This window comes from Mytilus trossulus, chromosome 8 (genome assembly GCF_036588685.1).
Source record: "Mytilus trossulus isolate FHL-02 chromosome 8, PNRI_Mtr1.1.1.hap1, whole genome shotgun sequence".
NCBI classification, from domain to species: Eukaryota; Metazoa; Mollusca; class Bivalvia; order Mytilida; family Mytilidae; genus Mytilus; species Mytilus trossulus.
In genome coordinates, this window is record NC_086380.1 from 58,738,690 (window position 1) to 58,755,503 (window position 16,814).

At 29.8% G+C, this 16,814-nt stretch overlaps 1 protein-coding gene and 2 long non-coding RNA genes across 3 annotated transcripts; 1 reads left to right on the forward strand and 2 right to left on the reverse strand.

Annotated features, from left to right (window-relative positions):
- The first annotated feature begins 4,482 nt into the window (after positions 1–4,482).
- On the forward strand, positions 4,483–9,318 carry LOC134682005 (uncharacterized). The gene is made up of 3 exons (XR_010100755.1): positions 4,483–4,653; positions 5,748–5,856; positions 9,118–9,318. It is a non-coding gene; the product is annotated as an uncharacterized LOC134682005 (long non-coding RNA).
- Positions 8,119–9,278, reverse strand: LOC134682004 (uncharacterized). The gene is made up of 3 exons (XM_063541612.1): positions 9,174–9,278; positions 8,755–8,981; positions 8,119–8,310 (listed from the first exon to the last, which is right to left on the reverse strand). The coding sequence occupies exons 1-3, from the start codon at positions 9,260–9,262 to the stop codon at positions 8,288–8,290; spliced, it is 339 nt and encodes a 112-aa protein (XP_063397682.1). The 5' UTR covers positions 9,263–9,278; the 3' UTR covers positions 8,119–8,287.
- A 2,434-nt stretch (positions 9,319–11,752) lies between the features above and the next one.
- On the reverse strand, positions 11,753–15,241 carry LOC134681200 (uncharacterized). The gene is made up of 3 exons (XR_010100575.1): positions 15,037–15,241; positions 14,332–14,409; positions 11,753–13,452 (listed from the first exon to the last, which is right to left on the reverse strand). It is a non-coding gene; the product is annotated as an uncharacterized LOC134681200 (long non-coding RNA).
- Positions 15,242–16,814: the final 1,573 nt, after the last annotated feature.

The window sequence follows — 16,814 nt, forward strand, 5'->3', positions numbered from 1 at the left end:
CTTGTTCAAATACAATAAAAACAAAAGTCCAAGTAATTTTCAGAAGTCTATTCTTCCTCACTGTCTTATCGACGATTTACCCTAATCTATAATGTCCGGATATAAAGGTGTTTTTTTTTCCTTTGCTTGCTAGTATATAAACAAAACTTGCGGTAAAAAAATGGTAACCACAGGATATTTCTGTTGATCCGTTGAAATGTTGTTTTAAGCCATTACAAAAAAAGTAAAACCACAAAAATACCGAATTCCGATAAAAATTCAAAACGAAAAGTCCCTAATCAAATGATAAAAATGAAAAGCTCAAACACATCAAACAATTGGATTCTGTCATATTCCTGACTTGGTACATGCATTATACATATGTAGAAAATGTTGGATTAAATCTGGTTTTATAGCTTGCTAAACTCACTTGTATCACAGTCGCATTAAATTCCATTATATTGACAACGATGTGTGAACAAAAAAAAACAGACGTCTTGTGGAGAGTTGTCTCATAGGCAATTATTACAAATCTGCTTTTTTTTATATACATGTATAATAGGTAAAAAGTTCACATTTGAATGTCTACTCGAAAAGCTCTAAATGGTCCGATTACAAACAAGAAAATTTAAAGCAATGTACAAATAAAGCTATAAAGGAGAGGCGGAAGAAAAAAGGTTATTCAAACTCATAAGTCATAATTCGGTGCAAACTCCGGACAGTGGTCGTTTCCGTTCCGGAACTATTTTCCTTTACTCCATTAATTGCACAAGGATAATAGTTACGCTGAACGGTGCCCACTGGTCACCCTATAAATAGTACTCTTCTGTGTAGTAATATTGTAGTTCTAAAAATAGAAAACCAAAAATAGCCAATTCTTCTTTCTATTTAGCAATACACCATAGATCTAAAGCCTATCACCGTCTGTATTATCTGTAAGTAAAATTAACGTACTGAGCAATTGAATACAATGAATAACACAAACTTCAGTTTAATGAAGTTATTCAAAGCAAAATATTTGTTTCATCCATTTTGCATGATTTGTCATTTGTGATGACACGTTTTTTTAAATGTTCGAATCACAGACTAGAAGGAAATCTTCTTTTTTCAGAAGTCCGCGGAAAATGTAGATAAGAGTGGTATCTATGCATTTAATGTATTGTATGAAAACATTTAATATGATGGCAACGTACACTATGTTTATATAAAGCTGCAACTATCAATCTTTTTGAACTTAAAACTTGCAATCGTTTCTGGTAAAATGGCTACTTAGGCTTGATTGAACGAATCATTTTTTGTTTCATAATTACCTTACACAAATATTTAATTAGATTACATGTGGTCATCTTAACCAGAAATAGGATTTGTTAACCTCTGTTGGCCTTAATATGCTAGAATGGGGTAACTTCTGGTCACCTTATTCATATACAGGATTTGGTGACCTCTGGTCACCTTCTGTAAATATTGGATTTGGTGACCTCTGGTCACCTTATGTAAATATTAGATTTGGTGATCTCTGGGATCTTATGTTAATATTGGATTTGGTTCCGTCTGGTCATCTTATGCAGATTTCAGATTTGGTTATCTCTGGTAATTAACATTTTTATACAACTAGTTGATGTTTTTCATATCATTTGTAAAAAGTTTGAGACAATCAAAGAAAAAGAGAAAAGAAGAAGAACAGGTTTGATATACATTATAGGTCAACAAGAATATAGAATATTATTTTATTAAGTTTGATATATCGATTAAACTTTATACAATGAACATTATCTTTCACGATCATCTACAAACAAATCTAAGAAAAATCCTTGATCTTTCAAACATTGCCAAGGACATGGACAGTTGATAATTTAGTCAATTTCTTTTTATCCTCATCAGACACTTTTGGATACATAAAATTGAATTTACTAATACAATTATCATATGTAGATGAGAGTGGTATGTATGCATTTAATTTATTGTAATAAACATTTAATATGACGGAAACACACAGAATGTTTATATAATGCTGCAACTATTCAACTATTATTCTTTTTGAACTTAATAATTGCAATCGTTTCTGGTAAAATGGCCACTCAGGCTTGATTGAACAAATCATTTTTTGTTTATTGATTACCTTACATTTATTTTGATTACATGTGGTCATCGTAACCAGAAATGGGATTTGATAACCTCTAGTGGCCTTAGCATGCTAGAATGGGGAAACTTCTGGTCCCCTTATTCATATAATGGAATTGGTGACCTCTGGTCACCTTTTGATAATATTGGCTTTGGTGACCTCTGGTCACCTTGTGTTAATATTGTATTTGGTAACCTCTGGTCACCTTATTCATATATTAGATTTGGTTACCTCTGGTCACCTTATTCATAGTTTAGATTTGGTTACCTCTGGTCACCTTATTCATATTTTAGATTTGGTTACCTCTGGTCACCTTATTCATATTTTAGATTTGGTGACCTCTGATCACCTTATGCATAGTTTAGAATTGGTTACCTCTGGTCACCTTATTCATATTTTAGATTTGGTTACCTCTGGTCACCTTATTCATATTTTAGATTTGGTGACCTCTGGTCACCTTATGTTAATATTGGATTTGGTTATCTCTGGTCACCTTATGTTAATATTGGATTTGGTTATCTCTGGTCTCCTTATGTTTATATTGGATTTGTCTATCTCTGGTCACCTTATGTTAATATTGGATTTGGTTATCTCTGGTCTCCTTATGTTTATATTGGATTTGGTTACCTCTGGTCACCTTATGTTAATTCTAGCTTTGGTTACCTCTGGTCACTTTATGTTAATATTAGATTTGGTGACCTTTGGTCGTCACCTTATTTTAATAATGGATTATGTTACTTCTTGTCACCTCATTCATATATTAGATTTGGTGACCTCTGGTCACTTATGTTAATATTGGATTTGGTAATCTCTGGTCACCTTATGTTTATATTGGATTTGGTTATCTCTGGTCCCCTTATGTTTATATTGGATTTGGTGTACCTCTGGTTACCTTATGTTAATTCTAGCTTTGGTTACCTCTGGTCACCTTATTTAAATATTAGATTTGGTGACCTCTGGTCACTTTAGGTTAATATTGGATTGGGTTATCTCTGGTCATCTTATGTTATAGAATATTATTACATGAAGTTTAATATGCCTATAAAACTTAACACAATAGACAGTATCTTTCATGATCATCTACAAACAAATATAAGAAAAATCCTTGACCTTGCAAACATTGCCAAGATCATTGGCAGTTGATAATTAAGTAAAATAATACTGATCCTCAAAAGATAATTGAATTTACTAATACATTTATCATATATTTATATTCTTTTTTCAGAAGTCCTCAGAAAATGTAGATGAGAATGGTATGTATGCATCTAATTTATTGTGTCAAACCTTTAATATAATGAAAACATACACTATGCTTATATAATGCTGCAAATATAATTCTTTTTGAACTTAAATCTTGCAATTGTTTCTGGTAAAATGGCCACTTAGGCTTGATTGAACAAATCATTTTTTTTGTTTCTTGATTACCTTACATAAATATTTAATATTGATTACATCTAAACAAGAAATGGGATTTGTTAACCTGTGGTGGCCTTAACATGCTAGAATGGGGTAACTTCTGGTCACCTCATTCATATATTGGATTTTGTGACATCTGGTCACCTTGTGTTATTAGATTTGGTGACTTCTGTCCACCTTTTGTTAATATTGGATTTGGTAACCTCTGGTCACCTTATGTTATTAGATTGGGTGACCTCTGGTGACCTCTGGTCACCTTATGTTAATATTTGATTTGGTTACCTCTGGTCACCTAATGCTGATTTCAGATTTGGTTACCTCTGGTCATCAAAACATAAGTCATGTTATGTTTTTTTTATCATTTGTAGGAATTGTAAGACAATCAAAGAAAAAGAAAAAAAGAACAAGAACAGGTTTGATATGCATTACTGGTTCAGCAAGACTATATTTTATTGTATATTAGTAAATACACTTGATTCTCAAAGAAAACAGTTTTTGCTGGTTAAATTACATATATTGGTGATCTCGTGGTTTTGTTTAAAGCATTCATAGAGTAGTTACATGGTAGGTAAGGAATTGTGAATGGGTCGAAAGGAACATTCAAACTAAAATTTGGAGAACAAACTGACAAAGCTGGACCAAAAAATTAAAAAAGATTGAAATTCAAATTGCAATCATTATAATTCAATATAGAAAAAATAAAACTGAGCATCATAAACCCCACCAAAAACCAGGGTGGTCTCATGTTATCTAGAATGGTTAGCAAATCCAGCTCATTATGCGGTGCCCATGATATTGTTCATGCTTGAGTTTAGGATCCCTTGGTATATTACTGTATCATTAGAAATCATATGTCTACTGTGAATCATATACATGTCACTTTGCCAATCTGTAAGACATCTTTTAAGTTGTAAGAAATTTCATAACGGTGCCTAATATGTCTTATTCCATATATTTTTCAGCATAACTGCAAGAAAAGATCACAACTGTATCTCACTTCAGTTCCAGGTGATGTTGACTATCAAGTTAAATGCTTTAACCGAGGCTCCTGTCGATAACGAATCAACCAAAAAGGCTGTTTTCCGAAAAATGAAAGGGACATCTGCCCCAAAAAAGGATGACAATGAAAAAACTAAGTAAGTGTTTGAGGGGAATTCAATTGTTCAGATTTTACGAACATTGGATCTATAATGGCTACAAAAGCAATCGTCTTCTTGACATCCTTATTACATACTAAGAGTATGGAATAAAATACACAATAGAAAATGCAAACAACTAGATTAACATGAAATATATAAAACATACATTTTCCAAATACCATGATCATTATGTATTCATCTTCTTAACAATCAATTATACACTGAGTATTCTCATCTATTTTTCAATAATTATTCTAGACTAAATTTGAAACAAAATTCAGTTCATAAATTCATAATCAAGTCTATAATGCAATCTATCTTTTTGCACTCGAGGTCTACAAATGTATTATATAGAAAATTAACAATTGTGTTAATTGCGAATGGAAATGATTCAAACACAAACATACTACCAGCTGTTCAAAAATAGATTTTGTTAGAATATAACTCTATGGACACGGGTAATATGCCAAAGAGAAAACAACCCGACCAAAACGTAAAAACAACTCAAGGTTGTGCAAGTTTCATATTTCTCTGTGTACTAAATAATAAACTTATCAAAGCAAACTGACATGCAATCAATCATTTTAAAATTAATCGCATCGTTAGAATACGAACTATAAAATCATATACAATCTACTTCTTACAGGTCATAAACGTAAAACAATCCACACTACATTTTTATCGGAAAGCTAGGTAGAACAATTGATGTACAAATTACTATTTGATTTGGCCTTACAATTCGACTTGGTCCTATGTTTTATTGTAGATATGTATAACATTGCTATTCTCATTTATTTTCAAACGGTTTAACATGCTCTGTTTTATTGTAGCTAGGAAACATTTGAAATTATTGAATAAAATATTTCTTATTAATGACATAAATTAAGCATTATAGTACCAACATACTAAAACATTTTAAAAAGAATATTTAAGTCAATTAAATACATTTTTGTAAAGTATTTTTTTTGTTCAGATTAAATTAGTCTTATTAAAACTAGAAGTCAGAATTAAAATAGTGTCATTATATAAAATAATGTAGGTAAAGAAATGTCCTGTAATAATAAAACTGCTGTCTTAACTTATATTTGCAGAGAATTTATTGGCCATGTTATAGGCGAACTAAATAAAACAAATGTTAACAAGGCAATTCATGGGAAAGTTTTGAGGCGTTTTGGAAGACAATAGAGACAATGCTGCCAGGTAATGATTTATTAGACGCATCACACGTATTATCTTAACTTCAAACATATTTGATCATTTGCTTAAAACATATTACCTACTTGAGACAGCAAACAGACAGGAAACTTCACACTAAAATTTACGACAAAAGAGACGAATTTTCATTTCCTATTGTTAATTTTCCCTTTTTAGACGGCGATGTGCCTTTGGCTCCATCATACGGTGTTTATATATCGCAACTCGTTCGGTTTGCCCGTGTGTGTTCTGATGTTATAGATTTTAACGAACGTAATCAATGCATCACTGGTAAATTGTTGTGTCAGGGATTTCGATACCATAAATTACTTAAAACTTTTACTAAATTCTTTCATAGATACAAAGATTTGATTAGTAAATTTGGCTATACCTGTAGAAAGCTTATTAAAAATGGTATTTCTCATCCTAAATTTTATGGTAATATTGTACTTAAAGCGAGGAAATCACTATGTGATCCTTGTAAACTGATCGAACCTTTAAACAAACTTATAAGTAAGGGTTATCGTACCAATATTGTAATTAGATCTCTGAATATAGTTCACATTGGCACTAATATTGATTTTGTCATTAGCAAATTAAAACATAACTAAATTTCATTATCTTTTGAGGCGAGATGTATAGGGGACACAGCCACGTTTACTTTTATTTCTATAGAAGTCGCTCTTCACTATACTACTACCTGTCGATACATTTATTTTTGGCATTGCACAAGTCATGTCTTCTTTGACTATTAATGACGTTAAAATACTAAATCCCTGTGATGTGTTTTAGTCGATTTTAGTCTCTGATGCATGATTTTTTACTATTAATTGGTTTTGGCTTTTAACTAGCTGTCAGTAACTGCGAGTACTCTCAAATCGTATTTTCTTGTTAATTCGACCTGTTGATACTGTTTATAATGCTTTTTTGTCATTTTTTATTTAAATGGATCTTTGCTGTATACCAGCTTTGATTATTTGTAATATCTTCAATTTTTCACTTATTCTTACAACATTTGTATAAACTTCAAGATTATAAAAAAACGGTTTTTTTCTAAAGTGAACATTGATTGGTTTAATATTTCTCAGTGTGTTTGAATTTGTTTGTTAGCCTTTTGGTCATGAATGTTTGTCTCTAATATCTAATTAACTGTGCATTTGTATTCAGATATCGCAGATCAAATTTATTCGTTCATTGTGTAATCATACGTTTTTTGATTGAGTTAAGTCTGCCAATTGATATTTTATCGTATGTTTTTATATGTTGTGATGTTATGCTATTGTTTCAGAAAAAGGGAGAAGGTTTGGGCCCATTAAAACGTTTAATCCCGCTGCAAATGTTTGCACCTTTCCTAAGTCAGGAATCTGATGTACAGTAGTTGTCGTTTGTTTATGTAATATATACGTGTTTCTCGTTTCTCGTTTTGTTTATATAGATTAGACCGTTGGTTTTCCCGTTTGAATGGTTTTACACTAGTTATTTTGGGGCCCTTTATAGCTTGTTGTTCGGTGTGAGCCAAGGCTCCGTGTTGAAGGCCGTACTTTAACCTATAGTGGTTTAATTTTTGAATTGTTGTTTGGATGGAGAGTTGTCTCATTGGCACTCACACCACATCTTCCTATATCTAGTCAAATGTATATATTTAGCCAATTTATCTGTTTGACAAAATCTTCATTAGGGATAGGTATTAGTTATATTAAATTATATACATTTGGTAACATCAGTATCTTTGCAAAACATATCAAGAGCTAACTGTATATGTCCTACTTTTAAAGCCTTTATTCACCAATGTAACATATACATTTTTTGAATGAATATCAAGAAAAAGCAGTTTTTCTAAATCAGTATAATATTTCATTGATTTGGTCATTGAAATAGTTTACGAATGGATTCTTTCTTTCTGTGGGTCGATTTGAAACTGCCATCATCATTAACTTTACGCCCCTGTTTTTTACAACACATTTTCGGCTTACTGAAGAGTCATGATCAGTTTTTGAACTTTTGGATTTTCTGCTTGGAAACAGCGGATGTTGCTTTCGCTTTCTTGTTGTTTTTGGAAAAGTTGGTTGTCTTACAAATATGTAATGCCGTTGTGATTGCTTGTAAAATAGTCTTTTTTTTTCTTGTCAATTGTCAGGAAGTTATCATGGTTTACATATATACTCAATTTTTCTTTTAATAGCCTGTTCGGTTGTTTCTTTGTCTTCCTTTAATTGTTGTCTTGTTTCATCAATTGGGGTAGACTCTATGTCAGGTGATAAAAATACCATTTTTTGCTACCATCACACAAATACAATGTATACCATGGCTATTGGCAAAACATGTACATTTAAATGAGGTCAAATAAACAACTGATACATTTCCCAATCTGGACAAAACCTCTAGATCTGCGCCCTACAGTGAGGTCGATGTTCCTTTTAGACGCAATAAATTCAGCTTAATGAACATGCTTACACATCCCTAAAAAACAGGAGAGAATGGAACATAAATAATGCATTATACCTTTATGGTTTACTTTTAATTGTACAACCTTCAAACAAAACCACTAATGAACATTCAGTAAAGATTAACTTAAATTAAATCGCATTGTTTTAGAAAAATTGATGAGTCAAATGATTATTTGCACTTGTATAACCTGATGACGCCTTGTTGGAAGACAAAAACAATCAAAATCGAGGAGACTCTTAACCCAAAAGACATTCACAACAGTAAAAAAATAAAATAATAAACAACGCGAATTCCACTAAAAACCTGAAGTAGAATTAGATACTCCAGAAGGCTAAGCATTTGTGGGACCATATACGGCACCCGCGAAATTAATAATCTTGATTTCAACAATTCTTACTTGATGGTGTACTTTTAAACATTGTTGAACTGACTTAAGATAATAAAAAAAAAACATACCTCTTGTTGTTGCAGCTGGACAATTGCACACTACATTGACAATGTCTACATTATAAATCGTCCCAAATGCTGTCTGTGATGGAACAGTGCATTCTGTGGATGAAGTCCATTGCACCATTTGTTCAAGTTCTGCCTTGAGCATATTCTCTGCTGTCAATTTACTTTTGTCTTCCCTTTGTCCTCTCATATTTTTCAAGCGACTAATCTTTGCGAGTTCATCTAGATTGCTAAAATTACGATGTTTTTTTATTTGAAAACATAATTCAAAGATCTATTAATAAATTATTTCTTAAAAAATTGAATTCACAGTATTTAATATTCAATGTAATTGCATCTTAATTGAAATCATCTTTCTAATTTCAGACGATTCAAGTGAACGATAAGAAGAACAGGATTGTGACAAAATTAAACTTACTTACTCATAAAACATAGTTACATTTACATGGAGTAAGATTATTAAGTCCTCTACTCTGCTATTGGCATACCCACCAAGGAAATGGTATTTCATGCCCAGGAAAAACCTGAAAATGACAAAATGTTATTGAGTTTGAATTTATGATTTATGTTTGAAGGAACAAATAGAAAGTACATAAAATTTTAATTTGTATACATTTGAATGTTATAAGTAGCATTATATTTTTTGTTTTCATGTTTTCATACACATCAGGTTTTGCTAGACTACATTTTTCATTTGTCTGCTTTTATGTAATTATCGACTTGCATTGACGATTATGATTTTTGTATTAAATTTGCATAACCCTATCATGAAAGAACGGCAATAATCTCTCCGTATAGTTAAACAATTGTATAGTTTATATCATTTTAAGTCTTTGGTTACCCACGAAGAAGTAGGATATAGACAAAGTGTAACACTTTTTATACTTCAGGTCATAAAAACAGAGACAGTTCAGTTTATCCCCAAAATAAAATATAATTAGTTACTATTATCAAATAGATAATGATTAGAAGATGCTTAAAATTTCGATTTTGTAATATATAAGGTGTATAGTAATAAAATGTATTAATAACCTTTCAACTAAGTTATTTGTATCTTGATCTTAATGAAAAAATATGTCTTCCATAGTTGGTCCATCGATATCCCAACTTGTCAGTACACCAGTTGTCTAACACGTAGTCTGTTATTTGTTTGGAAGGCATCTTCTCTTGCAACATTTGAACTTTTTGAAAAGTATATTTGTTGATGAAAAATTATATTGACACATTTCTTTTGAGTATATGAACAGAATCTTAAGATTAAACACGCATGTACTCATAAGCATGGTACATTTATAGGTAAGATCTTCAAATCTCATCAAGCAACTCTTTTTACTTTTAAATTATTTTACTGATATAATTCAATAGAGATTCATTGCTATATGTTTTAGTGGGTTCTTTTTATCTTTTATCAACCAAAATTTATGTTTTTTGTAAGTGTCACTAGTTCATGAGATAAATATTATTATGTAAAATTATTTATCTAATATTCTTTGCCAAAATTCAACTGAAATTTGTGTTGACGTTAATTGTATTAAATTTGATATGCAGGAAAAGATGTTTCTTTAGATGAATCTTTCTTAGCATTGTCTATTGGTCAATTGTTAAATAACTATCACTGCACGAATATGTGAATAATGTCATTAACCTGTAATTTTCACTGCACGAAATGATGCATTTAATATAAAATTAAATGTATATATTATGCATATTAAATTTCAAATTAAAAAAAATATTATGGATTTACTTTGCTGGAAAATTTCTAATTTAATATAGATTTAAACTAAATTTAATATTGCAAATAAATTCCCAAATTTCAACCTAGTTTAAAGGTATTTTTAAATCTAAATAAATTTCAAATTTCAAGAATTTAAATATAGACTAAATTTGAATAAATTTCTAATTTAAAGATTTTTTTATATCAATTAAATTTGATTAAATTTCAGATTTAAAGAATTTTTAATATAAATTAAATTTCAATAAATTTCAAATTTAAAGAAGTTTGAATATAATTTAAATTTGAATAAATTTCAGATTTAAAGATCATTGAATGTAAATTAAATTTGAATAAATTTATAATTTAAATATAAATTAAATTTGAATAATTATGTAATTTTATTACATGTAAATGCAAATAAATTTCTTGTTTATGACTTATTTAAATTAGAACTTACATCCCATTTAATGAAAGTTTAAGTCAATGTAAATCCTGTATAACTGATGTACTTACAAAACAATAGTGCAAATGAAGAATAAAGAAAAGGCAGAATTTTTCCCTCTGCTTTTTTTTGGGGGAAAAAGGATGTTGTGGATTTATTTTTACTTTAACCCAAATATCTGGTTTAGACACATCTAATTAAATACAACACAAAAATTAGAAAAAGCAGGAAGTTTCAATGATTATAACTTTGTAGCTTCTGATCAAATCAAATTGATTCTCTAACCATTCTGATCCATATTTACAAAGTATAAATTTGAAAGGCATGGATTGCTGCTCTGTTTATTTAAAGAAGAATAATATTTGTGGTTTCAAATGGCAATGTGCAAATATATAATTTGTCAGTTACATTGAAGACATTATTTTTGAGATGAAACTTAAACTATAATCCAAAGAATACATGTCATTCATTTGCAAAGCTCAATACCATTTTATAAGTATGCTTTACCTATATGTAAAGAATGGCACTCCATCTGAATTTGTATAAGAACTTGAAGGGTTAGAATCTAAGACATACAAAAAACACAAACACCAGGTAAAAACTATAGGACAAGGCAATCTCTATGTGTGATTTGGATTTTGACAATTGCAGCAATAAATAATACAGGAGATAACAAAAACTTTTGGACAAAACATATAAACAACAATTTCCAGCATTGTCTAATTGTCATCCTGTCTTCATGGTCTTGGGCAAAGTTATATTTACTTCTAATCAGGTCAGAAGAATAAAAAACAATTTTGTATTATCTCCCTTTGTATATACTTCAATAAATGAAACAAAGTATCTAACAAATTAATTTTATTCAGATACTGACAAAATAGTGTTGCTTTGGTGAGAAATTAAAATACAATGTCAAAATGTTTTTTATACAATTTTATTATCAAACAAATAAAAAAAAAACTTTTTGTTTCAATCAGTCCAGTTATCAAAGAATCTCATCAAATTCAAACTAATCAATAAAATAATGGTAAGTGACAAATCAACATGCTTAGATGGTTTAAGAATCATAACAATAGGGTTATAACAAATAGCAAACAAAGCCACCTTAAAATTTCAAGTTTGGCATCATAAAAATATTAATAATCTCCCTTGCTAGCATTATTTGTCAATTATAAAAACTTCAAAAAGCAAAACACTAAAAACTTAACGTTATTTACATGATTAACATAATTGCTAAATTCAAAAAACAATCCTGCTTATCGAACATTAATTAAAATGTTATGGGATTTCATTCCAAATGCTGTATTCAAAAATAAAAATAATAAGGTGTAATGTACAGATGTAATGTTTAAAATATGTACAATTGAATAAAATAGCACACAAATAAACTTCTATCAACAAAATTATGTAATGTCAAGCAAAAAATTATCAATATTGAATGTACTTGGGACAATTGAAGAAAATAATAAGTTTATAGGTTTAAAAATATCTTTGGTGTTTATTGTCTCCTGATTAGTTAAAAGTTTCAGCTTTATTTTCAATGTTTACAAATTTTATGGCGAACCGCACACTCTGGCAGTGTGTATTAATATGTCAACATGTGTGTACATTGTTATTGTTAATATAAGTAATATAAAAAGTTCTTTGAGCCTTATTTTTGATAGAAATTTATTTATAATGAATGGCAGTAACTAATTTTTCAACTATTCACATTTAACATAATCCTCTCCACAGATTTTTTAATGTGAAGATACAAAAAGTTATCTCCCTTTGACCAAGCGATTATAAATAATATGGTGAAATCTTACAGCTAAAATAGACACTGAAATGACCCACACTCAAATTATTATTCAGCATTTTATTAATTTGTAAAGGCAACAGAAAGTTTAAGTAAAAAGAAATATGTAGCTTAACCAAACACAATAACATAATTTGATGTCATCGATATGCTGCACTTGTAAATAATTTTAATAGTAAAATGCAAATGTTGAAATTCAATAGCGATAATTCATCTGTTTTACTTTAAAAAAATAATCAAATTCAATAAACCAAACCCCTCCATTTGACTTATTTTCTGAGGTTCCCCTTAAACTGAAAACTGTCAACTATAATTCAAATGTAATCATATAGGTATTTTTGTTCTTGCAAATTCCAAAAGTGTACCTTTGAATTGGTCCTTATCAAAATTCAAAGAAATTTTCATTGACATCTCTCAATATTTTGTCTTATGCTCTTAAACAAAAACCATGCAAGTTCTGTACATTTCTTGGGACAAGGCCTCTCTGATTTACTTGGACCTCAGCTTTTTGCCTTGTGCATTCAGCTGTCTCTGGTATTTACAGTCTAGTAAATGACTTAAGTCTACCCATGTAAGATTTAAAATCTTGTGACAGTCAAATCCAAGGTCTTGTGATCAGGTGAGTTTATCTACAGAATCACTGTCCCAACTTGACATTATATCAGTTTTCATGGCCTGTCTTAGTTTGTCCTCTTCTGACACTGGCAGTTTCTTGGCTTATAGGACCTTAGCTCTATTGTGTAGCTTCTGTAATAAAGTAATTAAAAACTGTTTAATTTTATTAAATTGACTAGTGATATCTATGTGACAAAAGCAATAATTTTCTGCATGCAATTATTCTATTTTAATGCAATTGTAATCAACTCATATATTTAAAAAATATTCTAATGAGTGACCCAAAAATATCTTGTGGAATATCTCTATTAAAAGAATAGCTAGAAGTAGTTATAAATTTTCTATTTTCTATTTTCAATGGACCATGAAATTAGGGTCAAAACCATTATTCTATCATTAGAAAGATCATAACATAAGGCACATGTGTATCTATTTTTAAGTTGATTGGTCATTAACAACTATCCTGACCAAAACATTTACCTAAACTTGAACCTGAAGCAGAACAGACGAAATGATGAACAATTGGAGCAATCAGCTATATACAATATAACAAACAAAAAATCTGAAAATGGATTACTGCCCTTTTAACTTATTAAACCTATTTCTATTTATTATTTGATATAAATTAATATTTAATCAATAGAAATGTGAAAAATTTCAAACAAGATTTAAGTCAGTCATTGCTTATTCTACTAAATACACAATTGTTTTGATTTTTTGTTGTTGGTTTTTTTTCCTGCAATTATTTTGTGACACTTTTGTAATATGAGTATGAATTCAATTACCCATGACTCTATTCATGTTATTTGTTACTTAGATGTCTCTACTCTCATTGGCAACCACAATTCATCTCCTTATAAATTTATTTTTGCAGGCCTCAACTAACAGTATTTTCCATAAAATATATATAAAACAATAAAAAGCTAGTACAATTATGACAATGAGTACTATTAATGTATCAAAAGACTTGGTCTAGTCATGTCAAATTGATGTAATTACTAAATAGCTTACTTCAAAATAGAACCAGCTGATGTTTTACATGTCCAGACTAGATTGTTTATGCCTATAAGCATCAGGAACAGCTGCTTACTGCAAAATAAAAAAATTCTAAACTAAATGTACATTGCCAGGAGATAATTAGTTGAATTTAAACATTTTCAAGCAAGTCTAGTATATATCATGAACATTGCATATCATATTTGTTAAACTTGGTCTAAGCAAAGGAAAGGGTGTACAGAATTCTGAATACTTAATATATATATTTTATAGATATAGGAAGATGTGGTGTGAGTGCCAATGAGACAACTCTCCATCCAAATAATAATTTATAAAAGTAAACAATTATAGGTCTTCAACACAGAGCCTTGGCTCACACCCAACAAAAAGCTATAAAGGGCCCCAAAAATTAATTACAATATTTGGCTATTTGAAACATTATGATCATGATGATTACATGTATATATATGTATATATTCTGACAGACCTTTCAACATACATGTCATATGAGGTATATTTATAGATTTTAACAAGGCTAAGCAAGTATATAAGCTGATAACACTAAAAAGGCATACATGTAACTCTATCTTTTATCAAAGACAATGGCATGTCATGATTTGAATTACATGTCAGACTTACAATGTACATTTATATCTTTTGAAAGATTTTTAAAAATCATAAATTCAGAACATGTAGACAATATATATATAAAATATTTACCTTTACATGTAAAGGAGCATGTATGGCTGTTGTATTCCCTTATCTTTGAGCACATGTTTCTGCTTGCAAATCGATTCTCTGTAACAATTGATGCAATTCTTCAACTTTTTCACCTTGATCAGTCATGAAGATTTCTGTTTGGGAATCCATCATCATCTGTATTAGCTAAGTGAAATAAAAACTCTTTGAGATAGTGTACATCATCATCTGTCAGTCAGGGGTACTACTTGTACAAGTGTATTTTATTTACTTGAAGAAGTAAAAAAAAATATACACATATAAGTAAATAAATAATGTTTGAATAATCTCCCCTTAATTTTCTAAAAAATTTACTTCTATAAGTAAATTTTCTTACAAACCCACAAAAATACTCAAGTTTTGAGATGTAAAATCTTGCCTTTAATGATTTTTCCAAGGTTTGCTCAAATTTTTTCATTAAAGTTCAATGTTTCATCTCATTAATTCATCAAAGAAACTGATTGAGCAAAGATCTTGTATATTTGCGCAAGGCCTTCAAAAATTGCTCCTTTGGGGCTTGTAAATGAGCAGTGTTATGAAGATAACAGACAAATGGGATTTTCATTGTCCATGAAATTACACTTAAATGATCAGTAAAGACATCTGTAAAGGGTACACAATATTAAATTCTATTAGAGCAAAGAAATCTTAAGAATTCAAGAAAAGAAGAAAGGATGATTTTTTTACTTATACAAGTAAAAAAATCTGAATGCCTAAGGGACATCACTAAGCCATTTTTTTTTACCTATACAAGTAAATAAAATTCACTTGTATAAGTATCCTACAAATTTACTCATATGTGTATATTTTTTTTCACTTCTTCAAGTAAATAAAATACACTTGTACAAGTAGTACCCCTGACTGTCTGTATTAGCTAAGTAAAATAAAAACTCTTTGAGATAGTGTAAATATTCATCATGATGTTCATACAAATATAATATTAAGTTTAAATTCTGTTATATCAATGCATTTTAAACTTCGAGTCGCTGAAATGTAGTAATATGTACATTTTTGTATATAAAAAGCAATAATTATAATATAAATGAAGGAAGTATGGTGACCTACATGTATGTATGATGTGTGGGGCTAGTAATTGCATTGACATCAGTTGGTCATTTGTGAATAGCTTATATTTTAGAAACATACATGTACAACATTGTTTACTTTAATCTTTTTAATCTTCATATACCATGTATAAAGCATAAATAATGTACATATCTTAGTTTTCTCATTTAAATTGTTTTACATTGTCATATCAGGACCTTTTAGCTGACTATGCGGTATGGGCTTTGCTCATTGTTGAAGGCCGTACGGTGACCTATAGTTGTTAATGTCTGTGTCATTTTGGTCTCTTGTGGACAGTTGTCTCATTGGACATTTTGGTCTCTTGTGGACAGTTGTCTCATTGACCCAAGAGACTAAAATGACACAGACATTTACAACTATAGGTCACCGTACAGACTTCAACAATGAGCAAAGCCCATAATGGCAATCATACCACATCTTCTTATTTATATATCACTAAGAATTTGAATGTATACTAATATCAAGGGTACAACTTGTATTGTCACCTGGTAAGTTAGGTACATGTACCTATAGAACAAGCAAACTATCCAATAATCTTTAAATAATAATTTGAATTTGCACGTCGACGCCCTGACCCTGTCACCTCCTTTTTATATAAACTTAAGGTTTTGGGAATAAAATATATTGCGCATGCATATCAGAATAATCATAAAAAGTAAATTGATTGTGTAGGG